The sequence below is a fragment of the Malaclemys terrapin genome, chromosome 8, assembly GCF_027887155.1.
Source record: "Malaclemys terrapin pileata isolate rMalTer1 chromosome 8, rMalTer1.hap1, whole genome shotgun sequence".
In the NCBI taxonomy this organism is placed as follows: Eukaryota; Metazoa; Chordata; order Testudines; family Emydidae; genus Malaclemys; species Malaclemys terrapin.
Window position 1 is genome coordinate 72,825,395 of NC_071512.1, and position 25,927 is coordinate 72,851,321.

Genomic DNA, 25,927 nt, shown 5'->3' on the forward strand with positions numbered 1-25,927 from the left:
ATGCCTGGCTGTTTCATCAGTGTCCTTCCTTTCCTGGAGGTGGCTCTGATCCTATTGCTAAAGGTGATACCAGCTCAAGCCCTACCTGTAATTCATTTAGTAAAGGGAAGAGTTGGTTTAAGCAGACTTAGAGACTGAATACAGGAACCAGCAGAGAAAGAATCTTATTCATACAGTATTCAGCTGTGTACTAGATAACATTGTTTGATTCTAGTAATTCCAAGCCAGACACAGCAACTTATTTTCATCGGACTGGACTCTGCTTTACCCCAACACATTAAAATGCTGTTTTTTCAAGTGCTGTATCACACCTGATTGTTATTGATAATGAAGTTAACTTCACACCATCTGCTATTGTGGCAAGGGCATCAATGGCTTTTAGCAAAGTTTAACCTAAACTAATTGCTGGAGGCTGCTGCTTGACAGTACTTTCTACCTCTTTTTCTTATATCAAAGATTACTGGTAACTCCTTTTGCAGTGCTGTAGTCCAAGGGGAAAAAGAGTATAAGTCCATCTTTTAATCAGAAGTAGCCTGCTTCAGGTATGTGGCCCCTTAATTCAGTGGTAAATGAGTTAATACCAAGTAAATTTATTAGGGTTTTTACTTAATTTTATTGAGTAACATTCTTTTAGATGTTGCATGGCAAGATGGGTGCAAGAATCAGAAAATGAAACATTAAGAAAAGAGGTATGCCAGTAACATTCACTGAACATATTTCAAGTTGCTCCAAAGTTAGTCCATGAGTAAGTTTTGATTTTGGCAACATTGATATCTTTTGAGAAGTATTAACATTTGAATTAGAAATGATTGTATTAGTTTACCCTTTTTTTCAGGGGAGATACATTTTGAAAAAAACAAGTTACTTTTACTACATCCTGATTTGAGGCTTCACTTAAACTAGATAGGCCCAGTCATTCCCCTCAAATATCCATATCCAAGTTTCCTATGGCAAGCAATGTGAGGTGCAGCCCACCTACCCCCACTCCTCTGATAGTATTCACTGGATACAAGTTCCCAAGTATCCTTTATATCACAGGGGTGGGCAAACTACAGCCCAGGGGCCACATCCAACCCTTCAGATGTTTTAATCCAGCCCTTACAGTCCCACCAGGGTTAGGGTCTTGCCCTGCTCTGCATATGCCACAGCTCCCAGAAGCAGAGGCATGTTCACCCTCCAACTCCTACACATAGGGGCAACCAGGGGTCTCCACATGCTGCCCCTGCAACCATGGCCAATGGGAGCTGCAGAGGCAGGGGCTACAGCCAGGTCAGTGCACAGAGCCATCTGACTGCCCCCCTGTGTAGGAGCCAGAGGAGGAACATGCCGCTGCTTCCAGGAGCTGCATGAGGTAAGCGCCACCTGGAACCTGCACCCCTAATCCCCCTTCCCCAGAGCCTGCTCCTGCACCCTGAACTCATTTTTGACCACAGCCCACACCTCCAATTTCATGAGCATTCATTGCCCATCATACAATTTCCAGATGTGGCCAGTGGGCCAAAAAGTTTGCCCACCCCTGTTCTATCAGCTCAAAGTTAATTTTATTGCTACAGAATCTGCCATACTCCTTTTTTCAAAACACACTAAGGCCCAGCTGTACATTTTACAGCATCAGAATAAGTATTCATAGCATAGGTGCATCACACTTAGGTTTAGAGCTAACCTGAGTTAAGGTATAAACAGCTTTCTAATGTCAATGACAAGTTCAAAATTAATTAAAGCAGAGCCCTGCAGCAGGAAAAATTGTGTTTGAATGCTTTTACATATAATATAAAAACTTTTTTTTTTTTTTAGTAACAGCAGGGAATCTCTCTTGCAGGATCTAAGATTTTTGTGGATAGAAGCAGGATAAAAATGCAAGAAAATGCAGGACCAGGTGGGAGTGGGTTGCAGGGCAGGACAGGAGTGGGATTAAAAATGTCCCATGCAGCGCTCTACTTGGCAATAAATTGCCCATTATTTTAGTTTCTTGCTGATTTAATACAATACCACTATTAAGCAAAAGCTTTTCATGAAAATCTTGCAGTACAAGGACAAATAAGCTATTACAGGTATGTGGGAATGAAAAGGGTAAAATTCACACAATTTACCTACAATTGGTATTTATCTGTTGAATCAAATTACATTTAAAGCACTAAGGAACCCAAAAACTTGACAGCAAGTGAGAAAACAATATTAAGGCTACAGTACGTTCAGCAGGCTATAAGACATTAAAGAATTCATATACAGATATATGGTTTGAACTGATTTCAAAGACAATTTTAAAAATTCATTAAAATATTCATTTATTAACAACATATTTACACATTTTCCAGCTCTCAGTCAACCATGATGAATGTTCAAAGTTAAAAAAACCAGTAAGCAGTAACCACAAGATGAAAACATTTTAAACTATACCTTATACACAATTTATACAAAGGAATACTTGTTTAAATAATACAACTGGACACAAAAATATACATTTTTAGAGAAATTCACATCAGTAACTGTATAAAGCTCTCTCTCCTGTACTAGGGTCCTGAAAATTTAGGACTAAAACATTAGCTCTGTAAAAGTAAAAAGTTACTAGCCAGTCTTGAAAGGCCACTATATAGCACACTGACATTTTCAAGGCTATCAGCTTATATTTCAGTTTGTGTATTCAAGTTTTGAGGTCCTTCTGATTACGCAAACATCAGAAATAGTGGTATAAACTGTATTTGAGAAAGCAGAGTTTTAGAGCCAATATTAAAATCTTGTAGGCGCAAAAGACCCACTAATTTAAATACTGTTTGATACTATCTTGTACTCCAAAAATTAGGAAGAATTAAAGTAATGCACTTACACACAACTTTTACTGTTCAGCAAGTGTGCTCACCACGTGATTTTGTATTAGTATAAACTTAAAATAAAACCTCCCATACAGTGATTTTAAAATGAAACCAATTCACCTTTTCCTTACTTGAGTGCATTTACATTAAGGCTTTGTACTATCTGACCCAAAATTTTACAACATAAAATGAATGGGTCCACAAATATGCTAGTATGTCTCATTGAGACTTAGCATGAAGAGAATTAAAGCTTTACACCTTAAGGAAATGGACACAGGGACACATGCTGATACCTTGAATATGTTTTCCTTTTTGTCTCAGAACTAGGATGAAAAGGTTAATTATATTAATAGTATGAGACCAGTGCTTAGTTTGTTCTTTTTAAAAAGTTAATTTAATTGTAACATCTTTGGAGAAATTTCCAGTTCCTGTCTGTAGTTCCTACAAATTTCATGCAGAAAGATACATTTCTTAAGATAATGTTAAGAAATTACATTTTTTATGTAAATGGAATGTGTATCCAGAACTGGAAACAAGACCTATGAAATATAAAAACGTTTTTCTGGATTCTGTCGTCATACATTTGTGTCTTGCAATAAAGGTTCTTTGGCCTCGCCAGGGGCCTGTGGACTGTGTGGATGACCATGACTGCCACTGTGTTTTTTCCAATTGCTGGACCGTGCATTTAGATTGGCGTGTTCAGGAATAAACAAGGCAACAAGCAAAGCCAGCAGCACAGAGCATGCTCCAAACAAGAAAGGGGGTCCAGGAATTATGGAGTTCTGAAAACAACAAAAACACTTATTTTCTAGAGGAACCATTAAGTAAATCCATAGTTCACAGACACTGGTTGGTTCACATCAGGCTCTGTACTTAAAAATAAACATATTTTACAATTTCATTAGTTTAGGGCACAATACTCTTAATGAGTGGGCTATTTCGATACCCAGCCCTAGTAAACCTTATTCATAGATGAATGATAGTCATTCTCAAAGGATAAGGGAGGAAACCCAGAAGAGGAGAAACCTATTAGAGGAGTTTCTCTTTGGGTGTTTTTTAAACTGCAGAATTCTCTCTTCTAACTTCACAGGAAACGTGCCACTGCCTAGTTGTCTTACCTGCCAGAAATACAGACTTATAGAATCAAACAGCTGAACTGCTATTTCCAGCCATGTAATTAAAATTCACTGTAGCTACAAGATGAAGTATAGGGCTGGTCTTCACTGCCCTGTTAACCTGAGGTATAACTCAAGCTTTGTCCCTAGCCCAGCTCCTTTGAAACATACACAAATCTCTAGCTTGCCAACCCATCAACATTAACAGCCACATTTAAACAGGAAAAGCCAAGGTACTAACTACTATTTAAAAAGTTAACCAAGACTGTGAATTAAACAGAAAATACAAAAGCAGAAGACTACCTCCTTCACACGTCTATATTCTGTGGTAGACATTACAATGGTGCAGTGTTCACAGACCTAGACACCATAAGAAGGCATTTAACTATACAAAAGGGACTGTGATCTAACTCGCTCTGCTTATTTTCTGTCTCAGCCAGAAAGTTACTTTATTTACAGGATTTCATTCTATGGTTTTACTCTTTTCATTCATGCACTCGTGATTTAAGCATGAATACTTCAAGTAAATTGAGTAAACCAACCCCCCCGCTCCAGTCAAGTGTAAATAAAGGACAACAAGATCTTCAAGCTTTGTCTTTCACCACACCATCAAAAAGACTGGCTGACTTGTAGACTTATTTTGCAGCAGTAAATTTTAGATAATTTATTTTTAAAAATAATAACCTATAGCTGGAAGGACCAGAACTGGCACTCAATTGCTTCCAAGGAACGAAGAAGTGCATAGGCTGGTATCTGACCATAATGGTAATTTCTGCCTCCTTTTAGGCAGAGACATATCGACAGGCCAGAACGTTTTCCAATGTCAGATAAAGAGGAGAAAGTGGCAAGGCCTGACAAGAAGCGTGCCACAAAGTATGAAAAGAGCAAAGCATATTCAGCTTTTTAGTATCCAGTCTAAATCACGTGTTTTAAAATATTCAATAGACTTAAGATACAATTCTGGGCACAGTAGTACCAGAAAAAAATATTGACAAGTTGAAGAAAATTTAGAGAAAAGCAGAAGTTAACAGGCAAGAGAGACCAGCATACAAGGAAAGAATCAAGAGATGTGTAACTTGGTCAGAAGACTGAGAATAGGAAAGTGTTTAAAAACATGAACCAACAGGGTTCTTTTTAGGGTGATCCAAAGGAGCAATGGGATTGATTAATCAATGGAAAATTTAGGCTCAATATCAAGAGGATTGTCTTAATTGCAAGAGTTATTAGACAGGTCAAGAGTCTCACAATAGAAGTGGCTTGAGAAGTCTCTTTGCTTGATTCATTTAAAGCTGGACTGTCTAAAGCACTGTAGAATGTGTCACAGGGCAGCGAGATGAACTAGAATATCCAATTTATTCCCCCTCCACCCCTTCCAAGGTCTAGGACAGAGGTTCTCAAACTGTGGTCCACGGACCACCAGTGGTCCGCAAGCTCCATTCAGGTGGTCCAAGGATAGTTCCCGCTAAGATGCGTGCCTGGGTGGCTGCACACAAGAGAATGAAGGGCCACCCACCTAATTAGTGGAGCTGCACAGGCGTGACTCCACTAATTAGGTGCCTGGACCCTGGAGAAGATGCATATGTAAGGTGAGGTGGTGGCCTGGGGGGGGGGGGGGGGGGAAGGAATTTGGGACATGCAGGGCTGCGACGGCCAGAGAAAAAGGCGACTTTCCCCAACTCGGGGGCTGCCGCGACTGGGGAGAGACCCCTCTCTATCCCAGCCCCAGCTCGGGGGCTGCCGTGGTGGGAGAGAGAGGGCACATCCAATGCATTAGAAAGGTAAGACTACTGATATTAAAATGAGTTGTGCTTTTTTTAATATAGCACTTTTATCCAAAGTGCTTTACAATAGTTAGCTAATGGTACAAACAACATTTGGAAAGATCATTAAGTGGTCTGCTGAGACCCTCAACAATTTTCAAGTGGTCTGCGAAAAAAAAAAAAGTTGAGAACCACTGGTCTAAGATTGATCTTTGCTGCATTTCTTGTAACTTATAAATAAATAGGAACAATACCTGTTCTGAATGGTGTTGTGTGGCCACGTTACCTCCCAATTCAGTTTCAGTCATTGGGAGTTCATTCAATTCTACATGGAATATGTAGAATATAAAACCATAAAGTGCTGGTCCCAAACCATTACACAATCCTCGAATTCCTGTTATCATCCCTTGAACAACACCTAAAGAAAAAGGCATTCCATGAAATTAAATGTGTATACAATGAAGACTTTAAAATGCTTTTTGGCAATTGTCTAACATGCAATGGAGCCTGATTCACTTTTTCCCCATGCTGGTGTAAACTAGGAGTAACTTCACTAAAATCAATCGGGATACACCACTGTAAGACTGATGTGAGAAGAGAATCATGCCTACACCAGAACCAAAACAATGAGGAACATTGGGCAAGACAAACTTTATGTTTTAGTCAGAGCACAGCATTTCCTATGCCATACTGACCAAAAGACTATCAAATCTGGTATGTTGTCTCTGACAGCTATCTATGTCTCATGCTTTAGAGAAAAGCAAAAACATATTACTGGGGCTCCTAGACACTACAGTAATAATAAAAAAATGCACCTGAAGAATTGAGTAAATTCATGCATAGTGGGAGAGAAGAAGAATTGAAACATGATCAGCTGATGTACTGAATCAAGAGAAGTAGTGATGTAGTATTATGCTACCTTCAATGCATGGGTTTTCCCTATGCTAGACACACTCATTATTCATCTGCCTTGTTTGAAGAGTATAGCCAGCTGCCTCCAAACAGTCCACAGGCCTTGAGAACTACCACTCTTCTACAGTGAAGTTAAAACTACACTAATGTTTCTCATTTACATTAATATACTATTATGTTGGCTAATTTGTCCTGCAAACTAGCATGGAGGTTAAGGATAATCCTTGAGTACCAGTAAGACAGCATTGATACATCTGGTGCTAAGGAGGTCACAATATCCCTATTTTGACCATTCCTTAAAATTAACAACAACAAGAAACATAAAACATACCCTGTTGATCAGCATCAGCAGTTCGTGAAACTAGTGCACTTACTGCTGGGAACGTAATACTAGACATTGCTGCCACAGCCCCTGCTGCCCACATCATCCTGAAAAACGTAAGTGTTAAGAGAAAGAATCAAGATAAGAATTCTGAATTTCTACCTTCCATATAACTCTTATTACAAAGAGTAGAAAGAACTGCACACACTACCCATGCAATAGAGAAGTCACAAGTTAATTATCATTGCTTGATTTCATACCTATCAATTATTCTGAGTTTAACAAATGGTGTAAAATAATTTAAGAGATGATTAGAAAAGTCCCCAATCCTTGCAAAATCCTGATGCTTGCTGGGATGCATTGATCATGTATTTTGTAAACTCTCCTCCCAAATTAAGAGGAGGTGAACATCCAAAAAGCGAACTTAACTTAGTTTTCCCCGTTAGGTCACTGGTATGTTAGCATGTGTAAAGGGTGCAATCATGGGGTGTGGGGGGAGGGAGAAAGGAGTGCTACAATTGATGTAAACTGACATCTTGACAAGTCAATGCAGTCTACTACAAGCAACAAGACCACCCCCCCCTCCAAAATTTAAAAAAAAAAGAAGAATTAAGAAAATCTGACTGTTAGAGGAAAGAGGACAAAGCATTTTTCAATGTTGTTTGGTGTCCATTTCCTTTTAGATAAAAATATCCATGAACAATTTTTGGTCTTATGAAGATTATCAGTACAAGAGATTGACGTTGTTTAGGTCAATCATACAGTACAATATCAAATTCTTGGTTTGGGATGGTTCACCAGGCAGTGTTTCTTTGACTGCACCAAGTATAAGCCAATTACACAATTACATCTTTTAAAAAAGGTTCCATCTTAAGAGGAGACAAAGGACGCATTGCCTATAACCGCTCATGTAAAACTGATGCATGTAAACACACACACACACACAAAACACCTTTGTGAATGTTTCTTTATTAAGCAGGAAGTAATTTAAAATCTTAGTATGTCAGTTCATTAATTCAACTAAAGTGAAATGTACGTACCAAGGCTCCGAGCCAAAACCATACCATGCAAGCTGTAATATTTGAAATCCCAGACCCAGTAAGATGGTGTTTTTATTTCCAATGGACCGCATAAGTAAACTCAAAACTACTGTCTGATGGGAAAAAGAATGTCATATTTTAATTGTGAATACTCACATTATACAGCAATACATATAAAACGTTCACTAGTTTTGACAGAAGCAAAGTAAAGTTCTATGATGTAGTATTTTCTAGACAGAGACTGAAACATGTAATAATGGAGAGAGATATGTGAAGAGATTGTTACCGTGCTCTTGATGTGCAACAATTTAGATTTTCCTTGAGGAATCCATACACTAGGAATATTATTTAACCTGCCCTGATGACTTAAACAAGCTATTTTTCAACCCAAACTAAGCTTAAGGAGAAGATTGAATCAACTTCTAAAGAGGTTTGGGAGTGTGGCTAAGGAAGGAATAAATTAAGGTTAAGGCACTAGACCAGGGGTCGGCAACCTACAGCACGCGAGCTGATTTTGAGTGGCACGCAGCTCCATGCTGCGGTCGCGGTCCCGGCCCCCAGCCCCACTCAGCCCCCTCCCCAGCCCCCCCCCGCCCACCATTCTCCCCTGCAGGGGCAGGAGGCAGAAGCTTGGTTCTGCAGCAGCCAAGCTCCCCCCCTCCCCGTTTCTTCCCCCAGCATGGTGCTTTGCTGCTCCTCCTCCTCTCCTTCCCTGCTCCAATCAGCTGATGGCCCTAGCAAGGGGGAGGGGGAAGAGCGCAGCATGCACACAGCTCCGTAGAAGATGCAGAGAGAGGTAGGGACGGAGCCTGGGGGAAGGGGGTGGAACAGGGCATATCCCTTCCAGCCCCCTGCCCTGAGCCGCTCAGGGCAGGGGGCTGGGAGCACCCCCACGAGCCGAGCACCCCAGCCTTCTGCCCTGCACCTCTCAGCCTTCTACCCTGAACCCCCCCAACACACACCCAGCCTTCTGCCCTGCACCCCCCAAACCCCCAGCCCTCTACCCTGAACCCCCCACACCCCAACACATGCCCTGCACCCCCCCAGCCCTCTGCCCTGTCCCTTGAACCCCCCCACACACCCCAGATCTCTGCCCTGACCCCTGAAACACCCCCCCACACACACACACCAGGTCTGGGGTCCCGGCCGCAGGCCCTGCTCAGCCCGCTGCCGGCCTAGTGGAACAGACCCCCAGGCTGGCAGCGAGCTGAGCAGGCTGGTGGCATAAGATCAGCATTTTAATTTAATGTTAAATGACGCTTCTTAAAAACATTTTGAAAACTTTGTTTACTTTACATACAATAGTTTAGTTATATAATATAGACTTCTAGAAAGAGACCTTCTAAAAATGTTAAAATGTATTACCGGCACGCGAAACCTTAAATTAGAGTGAATAAATGAAGACTCGACACACCACTTCTGAAAGGTTGCCGACCCCTGCACTAGACTACAATTTGTGATGTGGATTATATTCCCAGCTCTGACAGATTTAAGGCAGTCTCAATGTCTGTGCATCACAGTTCTTCCACAAAATGGTGATATTTTTCTACTTCCCAGGATGTGAGAATGAATTGTTTATGAAATGGTCCGACATTAGGTGAAGGGGAAAAAAGGAAGCCATATAAAATGAGATTAGAATTCAAAGCATCTCTTTCCTTTTCTATTCTAACCTTCTGAAACCAGATAGACTGGGTTCCTGGAATTACAGGTACAGGGATTGTCATAATATTTAGCTCTCACTTGAACCCATTATATTAGTGAAATGCATAGATCAATAGTCACCTGTGCAATAATGGAGAGAATCCCAAGAACTGCTATAAAAGCTGCAACACTTTCAGGTGAAAATCCCATTATCTACATTAGAGAAGGAGTAATTTGATCATTAAACTTCAAATGTATATTGACACTTTCATGTTTTGTGACATCAGTGGAAAGAATAAATGGAGCAACCAGAAAAATGCTTAATCTGAAATAGAGGAAGACATCCCTGATTTTATTCAATCCCATAATCTATTGAAACCAACATTTATCTTGCATAAAATAAAGAGAAAGATCTAGTGCGGAACAGAAAATAACTTCTATAATGGAATATGGAACTTGAAAGAAAATTGACCCCATACTGTAAGAGACTAAAAATATTTTATCAGCTAACGAAAGCTAATTTTAACCACTGCAATGTAGTGGAACTTGTACTTCAAGGAATAATTCAAATGACTAAAACATGAGAAATATTTTGAGAACATATTCATCTCTTTATTAACTATCAGAGTAACTAAAAGCCACTATCAACAGCCATTAATCATATTGACTACCCATATATTGCTAAAGTAATGTAACAAGTGCAAAGAATACTCCCTTCTATAAATTTAGTTTTCCTTATCAGACATTTCTTCATATGCAGATTCTTACCTGTCTGAGGTATAGGAAGAAGCTGGAATATTGACCTGCCTCTGGGAGGTAGGAAAGAAAGACCGTTATGCAGATTAGCAGCACTATGGAATCTTGACCCACTTTCTTTAGTGACTAGGACAAAAAAAGACAGCTATAAGGTCAAAAGAAAACATCTACTCTTCATCAATCATAAGCAATGATATACAAAATGAACACTGAAAGAGGCAGATGCCCTTTAATACATACATCACTGTTAAAACATGTCCTTCAGCACATGCTAATCTGCATTTGCTAATCCCTGCTAAGCAGCAATTTGAAGTTACTCACACCCTTCCCCAATAAACCTAGGAACTCCTCAAACAATTTTTTTTAAAACCCAGATCAGGGGATAATTACTATCAGTCCCATTCCTGACTCAAAAGCAGTACAAATCCAAATCTGCATATATCAAGCCACCACTCCATACTTAAACATTTAAATAGCTTACTGCAAAGGGATCAGCCTGTTCCCAAGAAATGGGTGCTCCCCATGATGCTGGCCTCATCTTCTCGGGCAGTGATTCCGGTACAGCAACAAGAATAAAACAAATATCCAACAAAGCTATAGCTGTAGCTAGGACCACTACCAAGCTGTTTCCATAGACTCGACCAAGGTAGGCACCAATAGCTGGGCTGGTAACTAAACTTGCTGCAAAAGTTGCTGAAACCTGTAACAGGCAAAAGTCAGTATGAGAATAAGTTTGGCAGTAAGGAAGATCAAACTTATCCAATCTTTTTTTCTGACTTCACTTTCAGCACCTTCACTTCCATAAACTTAGTTACAAATCACCCTAATCAGGTGGACAAGTTCTGAACTAATGTACAGTTCTTTTCTCTGGCACTGCAGCAGCAACCAGATTTCAGACATCTGAAGTTTTTAATGAAAAAAAAAAAAAGTGGTTAAGTGGGGCAGCACTGTATAGCCTTGTGACTGTATGAAGCTTAATTGGACACATCAGAGGTCTGATGGGGGGGGGGGGGGGAAAGACTCAGCATAACATTTTCTTTTGGGGTGGTATTAGAAACTATGCTTATTTGCACATCATCCACGGCTCTTAATAAATCACAGAGTTTACATTATATAGTAAAAGTTGCATATGCAAACAAAATGGAAAATAGCACCATCCTGACAACCGGAAAAGAATGGAGAGTAAAGATTATACAATGGCCATTTTAAATTTAAGCTGACAAGACATTCAACAGAAGATGCAGAACTGGATAGTAGAACCAAGTTTCCATTTGGAACAGTGTTTTAAAAAAAAAAAAACCTGAGTGGCCAAAATAAGTTTATAGTGGAAAAGATATCAACTTTGAAAAGCTTGTGTCTCCTGCAGCAATATGACAAAGCTTCATTAAGAGAACTCTAGTTGTTGACCCTTACGAGGCTTAAAAGGTACAGAGGAATTAAGTACATACCAGCCCATAGGCCATGCTTCTTTCATGTTCTTGGGTTATATCTGCTACATAAGCAAACACCACTGAGAAAGTCACTGCAAAAACCCCAGAAACAGAGATAACAGCGAAATACCACCTGGGGACAAAAAGAAATCAGAAAGAGAAGAATAGCTCAGTGGATAACTAGCAGTGATTCACAAACTTCTGAAACACTTCCAGACAGATTAAGGTATCTATGATTGTCCAACTTATTCCTGACATTTAAATATTTATAAAGTCAGTATGCATGTGTCTTTATATGGTTATGTAATCTCTCCAGTGTGCACTGAGTGTATAACAGAATTACCTGCCATTCTACAAAAAAAAAAATGCTTTGTGGGTTAAATTAGGATAGTTCATTACAGATCCTCCAACATTAGCCTTAGCCGTGAGTCCACAGACTAGCAATTATTTCCATTCAAAATGCATGTTGCAAAATATAAACTGTTAAACAAATAGCCTATCACCCAGGAATAGGGATCAAAATGGAGAGACCACAAAAGACCTTAAGACTAGATAGCAACCTGAATTAGCTTCCGATACAACATGAACAGTTGACTCTCAGACCTCTATCAGTGCTAAGACCTTGTCCTATGTTATTTCAGATTTATCTTCAGGAGCAGTACAAATTTGAGACAATTGTGAACTAGCCATTAGCCTAGGGACATTAGACTCATGAATAGAGGCGTATCAACAGACTACTAAAATTCCAGCTAGTCAAAATTTGCTGGATTCTAATATTTGATAAGCAAAACTATAATAAAAAGCTGCAGCTACTTTTTAGTACCAGTTTTAATGTTACACACTAGTGCTTAAAGGTATATGCTAGTTCTGAAGACTATTTTCAATTCTTAGTGACTATTTACTTAGTACTGAAATGATTTTGCTGAAAATTACAGCCAAATAAAGATATGCAAGGATTAGAGAGACATTCTACGAAGGTACTGGGAAATATACTGTATAAAATTATACTCAACTATTAAGTTATTGACCCCCAAGAGGCTTAAAAGTACAAGCAATATATCAGCTCACAGGCCATACATCTTTCAAGTTCTTGGGCTCTCTGCTACATAAGCAACCACCACTAAAAAGTCACAAGTCACTCCAGTACTAATGACTAGCTTAGAAGCAAGCACGGGGCTAAAAGTCTGGAGATCCAAAATTCTAAGCCTGGCTTTGAGGCGTTCAGCAAGTCACTTCACCCTGTATCAGTTTCCCCAACTCTGCAACAGATTAGTACTTCTGCACCTACCTCACAGAGGTGCGCTAAGAATTAAACAACATCTGGTAAATTAACTGGAATACAAGTGCTATTATAAATGCTACGTTATTAATTACGTACAGCAAGAACACACTAAAGACAAAGCCATAAATAACTATGCTTGTTACTAACCATGGGCTGATCTTCATTAATGGAATTGGTGCACAAGTGAAAAATACTGTTAAGAGTAAGAAGGACTTTCGTCCCCAAACATCAGAGAGCGCACCTATGAGGGGGGCACTGAGAAACGATAACAAGCCCTGAAAAGTAAAAACAAATTTTAAATAAAAACAAAGAAATGAAAGAAAATAGAATAGTTGAAAGATTGTTAGAAACTGACTGATTTTGTTTTGCAGATTAATGATAAATGTTGGCTATATGGAACAATATGTCAAGCAATATCTTCTATGAGTATCCTTCATCCCCCTTTTCCACTCAGCAGCAGTTGCCTGCAATTTGAATTTTACTATCCCACAGAAATTCAAAATGTGAAATCCAAGTGCAGTCAACATGCAGCTTAATAAAATGCACTTTGCATTTTTATATGCTGTATTTAGGAGAGATACCATTTTTCAACACATTGAGGACATGTGGTCTAACAATCAGAGCAAAGGACTGGGTGTCAACAGGTATCTTGTATTCTTATGTGCTGTGACACCAACTGATTGTGTGATCTTGGGCTATTCAACTGGCCTATTTATTCCTCAGTCAAACCAAGTAAAAATTTTAGCAAAAGCAAGATCTTATTAAAATTAAGTGCTGCATTTGAGCTCTCTGTGGTAAATTTACCCTCACACTTTATTCACAGCTTGAAAGCTATATTGGAAGGCTCTCCTTATTCCATTTAATAAAGCATCAGCACTCATGTACCCTTTATTGATTTATTTTAAATTGTACTCAATTATTGATTTAGACTGAATTTTCATCCTACCTTTACTCCTTGGATTAGGCCATTCATTAGAAATGTATGCTTTGGGAAGGTTTCATGTAACACCTATGAAAGAATTCTGTGCATTACATACTGCATTATCCATATTTCACAATACGGAATATGAATACAGACTCAAGGATTAATATATCTGAGGCATACTATACCAACAATTAATATAAATTACAGTAAAATCCACCATGAAATTCATAAATTCAACATCAATAATCTCATTGTTAAATAGTTCACTACAGACATTTACATAGTAGACTACACAATTTCTAATAGTAAATTATGCTATGCTTCTTACTTTCCAGAAATAAAGGCACCAGTGGATAAGCTATAATGTTAGCACTACCACTGCGGGTCAGTAAAACTAGGAAAGAACAATCTTCAAAATCACAGTGTGTTTTCTCCACTTTTTACCACATAAGACTAGCGAAAATTTCATTAAGTTTGATAAAAGTATCATTCCTACTTCAATGAAGAGGAATACTGTTGTAGGATTTCCTTATTTAAGGAAAGTACACATCAATTAGGACATGCTGTACTTATGTGATAGACTGGCTCAGATACCAAATAAACACTACTTAAAAGGACTTCAATATCATGGAACACAAAACTAGTACCACAACAACACAGCAGATACTGCATGGTGGATGAATGTACTGCTCAGATGGCTTGAATACACTGTTTTTTTGCATACTAAAGCCTCAGCTACACCTACAAATTATATCAATCTAGGTACAGCGCTCAGAGCTGTGCAAATTTTGTGCCCTGTGCAACATAATTAGGTCAGCCTACCTACATCTACAATGGGCATTAGGTTGACTGAAGTGTTTACAAGATAGGAACATTAGATTAAGGCTAAACACACTTTTTTAACCTATAGATTTCAACACTGTAGCCATGTCACATACTCCCCCCAAACCATCACTTCCCTAACCAACAGAGCTATGCTGGCAAAACTTTTAAGTTTAACCCTAACCTTAATCTCTGTAAACCATGGTGCACAATTATGGCATATAGGGTTACCATATTTTGTGCCTCCAAATGGAGGACACTCCAGGGGACCCCGGCCCCGCCCCCAGCCCCACCCATGCCCCCGCCCCAACTCCGCCCCCTCCCCAAAGTCTCCGCCCCCTCCCCTGCTTCCCGCGAACATTTAATTCGCGGGAAGCCTGAAGCAGGTAAAGGGGGGGGGGGGGAGGAGGTGCGGCCTAGGCTGGCCCCCCCGCGGCTCCAGCCTGGGTCGGCTCGGGCCCTGGGGTGCCGGCCGGCCCCGGCCGACCACACCCGGCCCGCCCAGCACTGCCGGCCGGCCCCTGGCGGCCCGGCGCACCCCCCCGGCCCCGCGACCCCGGACCGGCTCCCGAACCAGCCCCCCGGCTCGGCGCACCCCCGCGGCTCGGCGCACCCCCGCAGCTCGGCGCACCCCCCGGCCCCGCAACCCCGGACCGGCTCCCGAACCGGCCCCCAGGCTCAGCGCACCCCCGCGGCTCGGCGCACCCCCGCAGCTCCGCGGCTCGGCGCACCCCCGCAGCCCGGCGACCCCGGACCGGCTCCCGGACCGGCCCCCCGGCTCAGCGCACCCCGCGGCTCGGCGCACCCCCGCGGCCCCGGACCGGCCCCCCAGCTCAGCGCACCCCGCGGCTCGGCGCACCCCCGCAGCTCGGCGCACCCCCGCAGCTCGGCGACCCCGGACCGGCCCCCCGGCTCAGCGCACCCCGCGGCTCCGCGGCCCGGCGCACCCCCAGGCCCCGCGACCCCGGACCGGCTCCCGGACCGGCCCCCCGGCTCAGCGCACCCCGCGGCTCCCGGCTCGGCACACCCCCCCGGCCCGGCGCACCCCCCAGCGGCCCGGCCCGGCGCACCCCCCAGTGGCCCGGCTCCGCGGCCCGGCGCGACCCTGGACCGGCTCCGCGGCCCGGCGCACCCCCGCGGCCCGGCCCGGCGCACCCCCCAGCGGCCCGGCGCGACCCCGGACCAGCTCCGCGGCCCGGCGCACCCCCCGGTGGCCTGGCCCCCGGCACCGCGCCCCCTGCTCCCTGCCCGGCCCCGCGACCCCGGCCCGGCCAAAGAGGCCCCGGCCGAGCCCTCCCTCCCTCCTGATTTTCCCGGACATGCCCGGCTTTTGGGGATTTCCCCCCGGACGGGGATTTGAGCCCCCAAAAGCCGGACATGTCCGGGAAAATCCGGACGTATGGTAACCCTAATGGCATATAAACAAGAACAAAAGTTAAAAATCTCCTTTCCTTATATTACAGTTTATCAGGATACAATATCTGTCCATAGACTTTAGGGGTGGTATCACACTTTATTTCAGAGAAGTTAAGTCATATCACTGACTGTAGCATAAATGAATTACTTAGGCAGGAGTGAAAACATGTTTACAAAAGAGAAAGTTTCTGCTTGCCATCTTGTTAATTACCAAAGGTTAGAAAGACAGTACAGACAAATTAAAAATAACTCAGTAAATATTGTGTAAGAATGACCAGGTTCAGTAATAATCCTTTAAGATCAAAGTCACAAAGTTCTTAAAATTGGGACTGGAATCCCACACATTCCTAGATCCTACTCTTGTGCTCAAGATAGGCCTCTGTCTGTGGGGGTGACAGGAATAGAAAGTTTGAGGGTTTTTTTAAGTATTTCTTCTCAAAAGTGTGCAATTAGCATAGATTACATATGTTGATATGTGGCTGATATCAATAAGCCCAACTCCACATGGATTGTTCAATCTTGACCACATTCAGTAACATAACACACAAGATGTTCTTCCAAGTGTGAAGTTCAGGCCAGCTCAATTCCACCCAAACTTTATTTTCAAGTTTAATGCTGTGATAATACTGCAATGAACTTAATATTTTAGCTTTTTTTTTTTTTTTTTTTTTTTTTTTTTTTTTAAACTTTTCATGCAATACAGAAGTTCATTAACCACATCACTTACCACCAAAGTAGGTGCTGTCAAAAGTCCCCAAGCAAAAAACTCCAAAAAAATCACTATGACAGCATGGTAGACACTAGGCGAACCTATTCCTTGAGGCTAAAACACAAAAACAAAAAAGTTGTTACTACAGAATATTTAAAAAGCTGCTTTATTAATGAGAAAGTTGTTTGAATGTTGGTTTATAAGCAAGACATTGTTAAGATGAAGTATGGCTCAAAACAAGCTGTTTCAGGAATCTGAATAACTGTCTTGCACATGGTGAAGCATAATGAATGACTGGAAGTGTCTTAAAAATCAGCACTGTACAAACTGCAATGCCAATTACCATAAACCTCCATGTATAGAGAAAACTCTGAGGAAAAATGACTTCCCTCTAACAAGATTCCACTATTTGAACTGAAACTCTTTTCTTGGGGAATTTCATATCTTTTCCCCCTCAGGGAAGGAAACAATTCAGTTCACATAGCAATTAGAAGTCAAAAACCAAGATTTAATTATTTCAAAACTCGCTTATTTTCGCACTCAATGCCACATTCCAAATACTGATTAACTGGCTTACCAACCAACTTTGGTTCTTACCAAACAGTGCTTCTATTAGTAAAAGCTTGTGTCTGACTAAATACAAAAGCTTGTTGAAATAAATTATCTAAAACCCACATGAAAGAAAATAAATTCACACAATGGAAAGCCCACCACAACTTTAACTTGAGACTAGTATTAGAAGTTTTTCCCCAAATGCTGGGGAAAACAACAAATAGACTCAATATGTACATCAAATGTGGGACAGAGTTAGAAATGTTTCTTTATATTATTGTTGAATTAAGCTAAAAGTGGCTTCCAGAAAAGGGAATATATGGAGATAGAAAGTTAAATGTGGAAGGGATTTGGGGTGGGGAGAGAAATCCTGATTAGGCTTAGATACTTTATTACATGCTACGTCAACTTGCCACAGTGCATTACTACCCATGCCAGGAAACACTGGAGAATTATTTCACAACAGAATGACATGAATGACCTGCAAATTAAAAATGCTACACAAGTGGACTTAAAAAAAAAAAAAAAAAAAAAAAAAAAAAAAAAAGAGTCAAACGCTCTGCCTCAACACCTACTCTTTCAACCATTAAGTGAGACTGGAGAATGAAGAGACAATTCACATGCCTAGTGTGTTCATATGACTAAATACAAACAGACAAAGATTTGGATTTAACAGTGCTCAAATCTTATGAGCTGTTCTTGCAAAATTTCTGCCATCTTGAGATTTCTGCCACTCTAATTCAGCTATTCTTACAAGATTTTGGCTCCATCCAAGCCAGAAAAGTAAACTTTCTGGTTTTGCATCAGGTGAATTGTAACCAAAGCTATAGGAGCAGCTACTGGAACTGGTAAACTGCACCCACCACCCATTGAATTTGAACAGATTTGGAAAAAAGCTTTGTTTCGACCCATCTCTAATAAAAGCTTTATATTCTGTAATGTTTACTGGAAAACATGTTTCAGAGTACTTTTAGTACCGTGGTTACTTCTGCCCTTTTCTTTTTCCTTCCCTAATTACCACACACAGGCCCAGCATATTCATAAATATTCTTTTGCTACACTTCTGTTTTCCAATGAGCAGAGATGACTTTACAATTTTGTAAAGGGGCCAGAGAGCAGCTTGAACTCACAGCACCACCCATGCTTGCAGGAGCTGCTCTAGGTTTCACTCCCATCACACGCTGACTACAGTACAGGATCCAAAGAGTAAACTTCTGTAACTACCACGGGCAACAAATATTCTTTTCCCTCCCAGGCTACAGATCAGCATCAGACTTGCTCCTGCACAATGGAGCCTCCCTCTCAGCTGCTATCTTTGCTTCCTCACTGTACCAGGGAGTAAAGCAACACTTGGCAGAGTGGGGGTAAGAGAAGTAGTTACCAGCAGCTGCTCAGCAGACAACCACCTTACGACCCCGAGAGTCAGAGGTCAAGAGCTTTTCCAACATTTCTATTATGGGCAAGGCATGAAGAAATAACAGTTTCTCTCTACCCCACTGACACCTTATCTTGGGTTGGCGAGAGCAGGTCAAGGAAATAAATCAAGGACTGCATTGAAGAGCTTCACTGCTTACAGCAGTAAATGTTTTTAAAGAGATGGGGGAAGGTGACTACCCTTATCTGCCACTGCACAAGCCATAAGATCATTTAGCTGGATCTTTGTGCTAAAATGATCAGCTATGAATTAGTGCTGAAATTTAAATCAATAGGCTTAAGCAGTAACAGACAACTGAGTTGACAGGAAGGGAGCTAACTTCTTAGAGCTACCATATCAGCTTCTCTGTCTACTGAATGAAAAGACAATACTACATTTAGAATATTTTTGTTGTAACCACAAGTACAAGAAACTTAATTTATAAAAATGCAAGTTTTAAGATTCTGCAGAACCTTGACTGTCATGGGATTTGATTAATACATCAAGTAGGCCTGGAGTCTGAAAATGAATTACATAAAACACTGTAGTAGTATGCATCAACTAAGTGTGAACAAACTAAAGGAGAAAACACTAAATGCATTTCAAAACAGCAACAACATTTTTACATCTTCCACAACAGAGATGTATTTTAGCTACAAACATTAAAGCCTAAAGACAAAAGTGTAGCTAAATACTCAAGTTATAACCGGGATCTGACACTCATGGTAGAAGCAGATGTTCTTTGACATTATCTATTCCGAGCATGGCAGTTGTGTTGGGACAGGTGGTGCACTAGCTGAACTACAGAAACCCCATCTGCCAGGTCAGATAGGTGTCTTTCTAGTCCAAGAGGATTTTGTATTTTAGATCAAGCCAGCGATAAAATAAACTTATATGTAGATCATAGCTAGAAGATACTTCTACTGATACAACACTGTAAAAACTCTAAAGCAAGGACAACTTCAAATGTACAATCATAAAAGCTGAGAATCCACTTGTTATTAATATAGTTTATAAACCAGAATAAGTTTAGAAGTAAATTACAAGAAAAAGATTTGAATTCTCCTGCTCTAACTCACCCTGTCATACCTAAGTATCATAGTTCAAATTTCCTTTCACCAGTGGTAATATATTGAGATATACCTATCTCAAAGAACTGGAAAGGACCCTGAAAGGTCATTAAGTCCAGCCCCCTGTCTTCACTAGCAGGACCAAGTACTGATTTTTGCCCCAGATCCCTAAGTGGCTCCCTCAAGGATTGAACTCACAACCCTGGGTTTAGCAGGCCAATGCTCAAACCACTGAGCTATCCCTCCCCCGCATTGTCTGAGAAGAATGAGTATTGTACATATGATATGAATTGCAATAAATCATTAGAACAGGATGAATTAAGGAGAGGGTCTGAACTACTATTATTGCCTTCCTTTGGTGAGTCTACATCACAAGTATTTTACTAAATGTATTTTGTATTTCATTTATTTGACTATGGCTATTTAACAACTGTACAAAGGAGGATAGCACTCCGATAAGATCTTTATCGCAGTTGTACAGGAAGTCTACCTGCAGTCACTGCTGTAAGCATCCTCTTAAATTTAATCAGGACTATGAGTTATAAGAAATCAGGTTTGACTGATGTTCTGCTATTACAGAGTACATAAGAAGCCACATTATTATTCCAAAAGACATTCCTACATATTGCCACCATACTCTAGTTTTTTAGAGAAAATCTCGCTGAAATTAATGGTGTAGGTACCTCTGCACCTTGTTTAGGAAAGTATATACCCCCCACACTCTGAAAAGAGATTTGTGAATGTGCTTGGATGGGAAACCCAATCACAAAGCTAACATTGGGCTAGTGTAGCAGAACTGGAGAGGAGCACAGGGGAACCAGGGTAATAATGGTTTCAAATCACTAGGGATAAGCATATACTATAGTAGACCTACAGACCTACCCTATCATGCATTTGAGCCACTGACAATGAATTCTTGCAGAGAAAAGGACTACTGAGTTTCTTTGGGGCTAAAAAAATTTCAAAATATAATGATTTTACCCCATAAGTAATTGATAAATTTAAATATGCATATTTAATTTTTTTTTTATTTCTACTGGTCCGCAAATCAGAGAAATTCAAGGCCTTTTCAGTTTACCTGTTCCCCAAAATATTTAGCATGTCAGGCAAATGAGGAATTGGGGAGGATGAGAACAGAACTGAGGGCTAATTTATGGATTTTTTTTTTTTTTTTTGTCTACAGCGTGATCCATGCATCTAAGCAGTTCTTGCTGCCATTATAAAGAATGTAGTCTAGTATAACAGCATACAGCCTCAACTGGTCATTAACTCACAAAAAATAAAAAGTCTGAATACTCTTTCCCTACCTGGGTTTGAGAATAGGCACATATTTCCACAAACAGATCACAAACCAATAGCTGTTGTCTAATGACTTCCCAAACAGTTGCAGCCCTGTTTTTTACTCCATGTTTCCGTACATTTGAACTCAATGTATTTTCAAATGGGCTTGCACTCAGCTTTTAATACGGTAACTGACACTGAAGGCACTATTTAAGGTACAACTGGATGACACATTAAATCTTTCTCCTTATCCCTGGAGGCAGTTCATCCAAATGGAAATTGGAAGAATGGCACTTTTGTAATAACTCAATTTTTTTCCAATAAGAAATTCTAATTTCACCAGTTGCATGAACTAGTGGAGCATAAAGTTACTCTGTCTGTATTCACTCACTATATTAGTCCTGTAAAAAACGTATGTGCCTACATGTTTGTAATGCCATAAGTTTTTACTTACAAACAACAGTAATATTGGTCTTTCACAGTAGATATTTATCAGTCAAATTTGAACTTGCTTTGCCTCCAACCCTTAAGTAATCTAGACAGTAGTTCATCAAGTTGATGATGGCAGTTCTTGGCTGCTTATACAAAAGACCAGCAAACTGATGTTTTACCTTTATTTGAAGGACCTATCTTAAAAGCAATAATATGATTTTAATGCATTTTGAAAAGATATCTAAACTACACGAGTAAAGCAAGACATACATTGTTACAGTTATTTTGACCAAGTTATACCTCTCTCATAACCGAACTATGCTGCTTATAGATGTATTTTTTTAAAAGCATCTATGGCAACTTCATTCAATCACTAAGTATTCCAAGTTCTGTTAGATAAAAAACTATTTGTTGGGAAACATTTTCATCACACTTCCAGTGAACTGGAAAACCTTACAGTACTACTTTGATACAGAAGTTTGGCTCACACTTACCCACCTATTCTTTTTCAGAATATGGAAGCCGAAGAAGACAGAACAAAGACCAAAGGATCCCATGATGGCGATGCACACACTGTATGGGTAAAGCACATCACAGATGGGCTTTTCACCAACAGCAGAACCACATCCTACTTATTATACTCAGAACTCCCTGCTCTATTCTACAATTGTTTACTGCCTGCCATCATCCTAGGCCATTGTGAAACCAACTGCTGTCTGAAAATGCACAGCAGTTTTCTAGGTGGTATTTCCTTTCAAGATTAAGAGTTTAAATATTATCTAATCCATAAATGCGGTAGACTTACACATATCTATACAGAATGGTAAATGCATGGATTTAAGTAAAGTTACTTTATATTGAGTCTTGACACAAATGCTCATTACTCATAAACCTACTACTTGAGAGTAAAGGCAAATCACCATACGAGGTATAGTTTAAAAGTATTTCTTAAATAATCTAACAAATGATGACCAGATGGATGCCAATAAGATAGAGAGGAAACACTTGATAGCAAGGAAACCTATCATGAAATAATGGCAAAAAAACCTGCACCAGCCCAGAATTCTTAATCCCACATGAGGCAGCAGCAAAGAACGTAGTTTTAGTCCCTCCCACCCAAGGCTGCCAGCCAGCCCCACCAGGGAAAAAGTATCAGAAGTTCTTTGGGAACAAAATTCCTATGCCCAGTCCACGTGCTACCTTCAGAACACAGCATGGGCCCACCTCTGGTAGAAAGCAACCAGAGGGAGTGGAGGCCAAGTTAGGCCTCAGGTAAAATGTTCATCTCTGACTGGACATCAGAGGCATGAGCCCTTGCAACAGAAGAGTTTATAGGGTAGCTTCTTCCTCACAGGTTCCAGGTAGCTCCACCTAGAGCAGGGCTTCTCAACCTTTTTCTTTCCGAGCCACCTCCCAACATGCTATAAAAATTCCATGGCCTACCTGTGCCACAACAACTGTTTTTCAGTAGATTAAAAGCCAGGGCCAGAGTTAGAGGGTAGCAAGCAGAGCAGTAGCCTAGGGCCCCATGCCATAGGTGGCCTCGCAAAGTTAAGTTGCTCAGGGTTCGGCGTCAGCCTGGGCAGCAGGGCTCGGGACTCAGCTTTCTGCCCTGTGAGTCTAACGCTGGCCCTGCTCTCTGGTTGGTTTATTTCAGCAGACACCCTGAAACCTGCTTACAGCCCCCCAGGAGTAACAGACTCCTGGCTGAGAACTGATGAAATAGAGGATCTTCCCACAAACTAGCAAGTAGTTGGCATTGTCTCCTTCATTACCCCATTAGCTAGCGCCAAACTTCTGTCCCAGGTTGACCTGTTTTAGGCATTGCCCTCAAGCCAGGACCTACCATGCCAACAAGGGTTAACAATTTGATAATATTTAAAAAATAGGACACTTCAGGAGGCATGCTGGAATCCTCCCTGCACCTCTTTCCCTCTCCCCCCCCCCCCAAAGCTCTGCCCCACCTCTTCCCTCAAGGCCCACCTCCATCCATTCCTCTCCTCCTCCCCCGCAGAAGAGACCCTCCTATGGAACTTAGCTGGAAGCTGGAGCCGCCCAAGGCAGGTAGAAGGCAGCCCCAGTTGAGTAGGAGCTGACACAGGTGATGACTGGTGCCTCTTCGCCTCCCCCACTCGCAGTAACCAGACTTTGAGGGTCCAGTCAGTAGATCTGACCACACACTATCAGGTCCCCTTACTGACCAGACTTTCTGGCTGAAAACCAGGCAGCGGGCCACGCTGCTGCCAACCCCAAACTCCCTTACAGACCAGACAGATTCTCTGGGCACTTAGGCCTCAGGTGTCCACCTCACTGCGTTCGGCTTTTCAATGGCCCTCCCCCGGTCCGGGGTCTAGCTAGACTAGCCTCACTTTGCTAGGTCCGCCCCTTTCCAGGCCCAGCTCACCGAACCCCAACGCAACATGTCTCATCGGCTCCGGGCCAACCCCCAGACCGCACTGCACCAGCCTGGCCTCCCCATAGCAAAAGCCAATCCCTACATACACCCGGGCCTCACCTCACCCCACGCTCCCTCCCCCTGCTTCACTGGCTTAACCCAGCGTCCCGCACTCCTCCAGCCAACACCTCAGCCGGACCCGCTCAGCCTGCCTCGCCCCGGCTGCCTTAGCACTCCCCTCCGTGCCACAACCAGCCCCCGTCACGCCCCGAAGCTGGCGCAGGCCCGCCCCCAGCCCCCCAGGCCTCACCGTGCCGCCGTCCTTAATGATGATCTTCTTGGCCAGCATGATGCTGCGGTTCACGGCCCGTTTCTTCTTCTTCCCCCCCTGGGTCATTTTACCATCCTAGGGCCCCGGGGGGGGGGGGGAACACGTTTGGCGGCGAGCGGCGCGGGGCCTTCCCCAGCAGCCAGGCCTTCGCTTCACCGCTCAGCGCCAGCACCGCCGCTGCTCACGGACCACACGCCGCCATCTTGGGGGACAGCACCGGCCACACTCACATCACGCGATCCCCCGATTGGCTGAGTGGGGGCACGTGGGCACGCATACCCCGCCTCCTCACGAGCCGGAACGAGGCAGCAGGGCGGGAACGCCTGAGGGTGGGCGAGCGCTCTCCAGCCCGCCAGCCGCTGGGGCTTCCAGCTCTGCGATGCTCCAGGCCGGGGCCCCAACTCTCCGCCGCCGCTTCCGGGTGGAGGGACGGCGCTCAGCCCCCGCAGCGCCTCCCTGTCGCTCCCCACCGCTGCCGAGGAGGGTTAACCTGCCCCAGGCAGGGACGACAGAGTGCCCCTCTCACCGGGCTCCCTGGGGCACGGGGCTTGCGCCCTCCCCCTGCAGCCCCAGCAGCTCGGCTGTAGCGACACAGCCTGCTGCTAAAAGCTGGGGAGTGCAGACAAGCCCTGCGGTTACCATAAACCGAAGGGGTTGGGCCAGCATAGCTCACAAGCGCTGAAGATTTTTGTCCCTCATCCCCACCACACCCGTGAGCCAGGACTGACTAAAGTGGCTCCAAGGTCCTTAGTCTGTTTAAAAGAGCTGCAAGCGGGGGCGGGTTTCATTGTCCTGATAGGCATGGAATGGTATCCTTTCCCCGTGGGACCAACCCAGGTTCCCATTAAGCTTGATTTGTGTATAACAGAGAAGGAGAACCACTACACTTATTTTTGGACATCATACTGTTGCATCACCCTACCCAAAGAACTCTGTGTAGCTCAAAAGCTTGTCTCACTTGTCAACACAAGTTGGTCCAATTACAAATACTGTATTTTCTCACCCTCTTTGCCCCAGTACCACTTACGACAGCAGACTCCACCATCCATGGGATAGAAGAGCAATGGAATAGTATTGGCAAAATAACATTAAGAAATGGGGTTGACACCCCCATTAGAGAGAATGTTTAGGCTGGGTAGGAAATACTCATAATAGGTTTGGAAGTGTGGTTAAAGTTAACTAAACCCTTGTGTACAAATAGATTTTCTACTAGTACAACTGTGTTGGCAAGGCGGGGGGTGTATGATATTTAAAAAAAAAAAACAGAGTTAGACTGGTATAACTCAAGGTGGATGCAGTTATGCCCGTATTAATGGGCCTTAGGAGAAATCTAATAACTTAGTGGTGTAGCCTGAGCTGACAACTTAAGTAAAAAGAATACTAAAAGATTTCCAGGGAGTTGATTCTGATGTCACATAGAATCATAGATGAGGTTTCTTCCAACCCTAAGGAGGTTATCTAGTTCAACCCCCTGCTCAAAGCAGGACCAACCCCAACCAAATCATCCCAGAC

General features: G+C 42.4%; 1 protein-coding gene across 3 annotated transcripts; it reads right to left on the reverse strand.

The window, feature by feature from the left end:
* Positions 1-589: 589 nt before the first annotated feature.
* MFSD14A (major facilitator superfamily domain containing 14A) lies at positions 590-24,659 on the reverse strand. 3 transcript variants are annotated; one of them, XM_054037173.1, is made up of 13 exons: positions 24,395-24,483; positions 22,184-22,262; positions 16,959-17,054; positions 14,015-14,077; positions 13,216-13,343; positions 11,805-11,919; positions 10,838-11,056; positions 10,369-10,482; positions 9,742-9,813; positions 7,960-8,072; positions 6,929-7,026; positions 5,940-6,103; positions 590-3,592 (listed from the first exon to the last, which is right to left on the reverse strand). In XM_054037173.1, the coding sequence occupies exons 2-13, from the start codon at positions 22,244-22,246 to the stop codon at positions 3,386-3,388; spliced, it is 1,452 nt and encodes a 483-aa protein (XP_053893148.1). In that variant the 5' UTR covers positions 22,247-22,262; positions 24,395-24,483; the 3' UTR covers positions 590-3,385. The 3 variants fall into 3 exon arrangements, with proteins under 3 accessions (XP_053893148.1, XP_053893147.1, XP_053893149.1); XM_054037172.1 differs by lacking the exon at positions 22,184-22,262 and having other exon boundaries at positions 24,395-24,659; XM_054037174.1 differs by lacking the exon at positions 24,395-24,483 and having other exon boundaries at positions 22,188-22,268.
* Between the last annotated feature and the right edge of the window lie 1,268 nt (positions 24,660-25,927).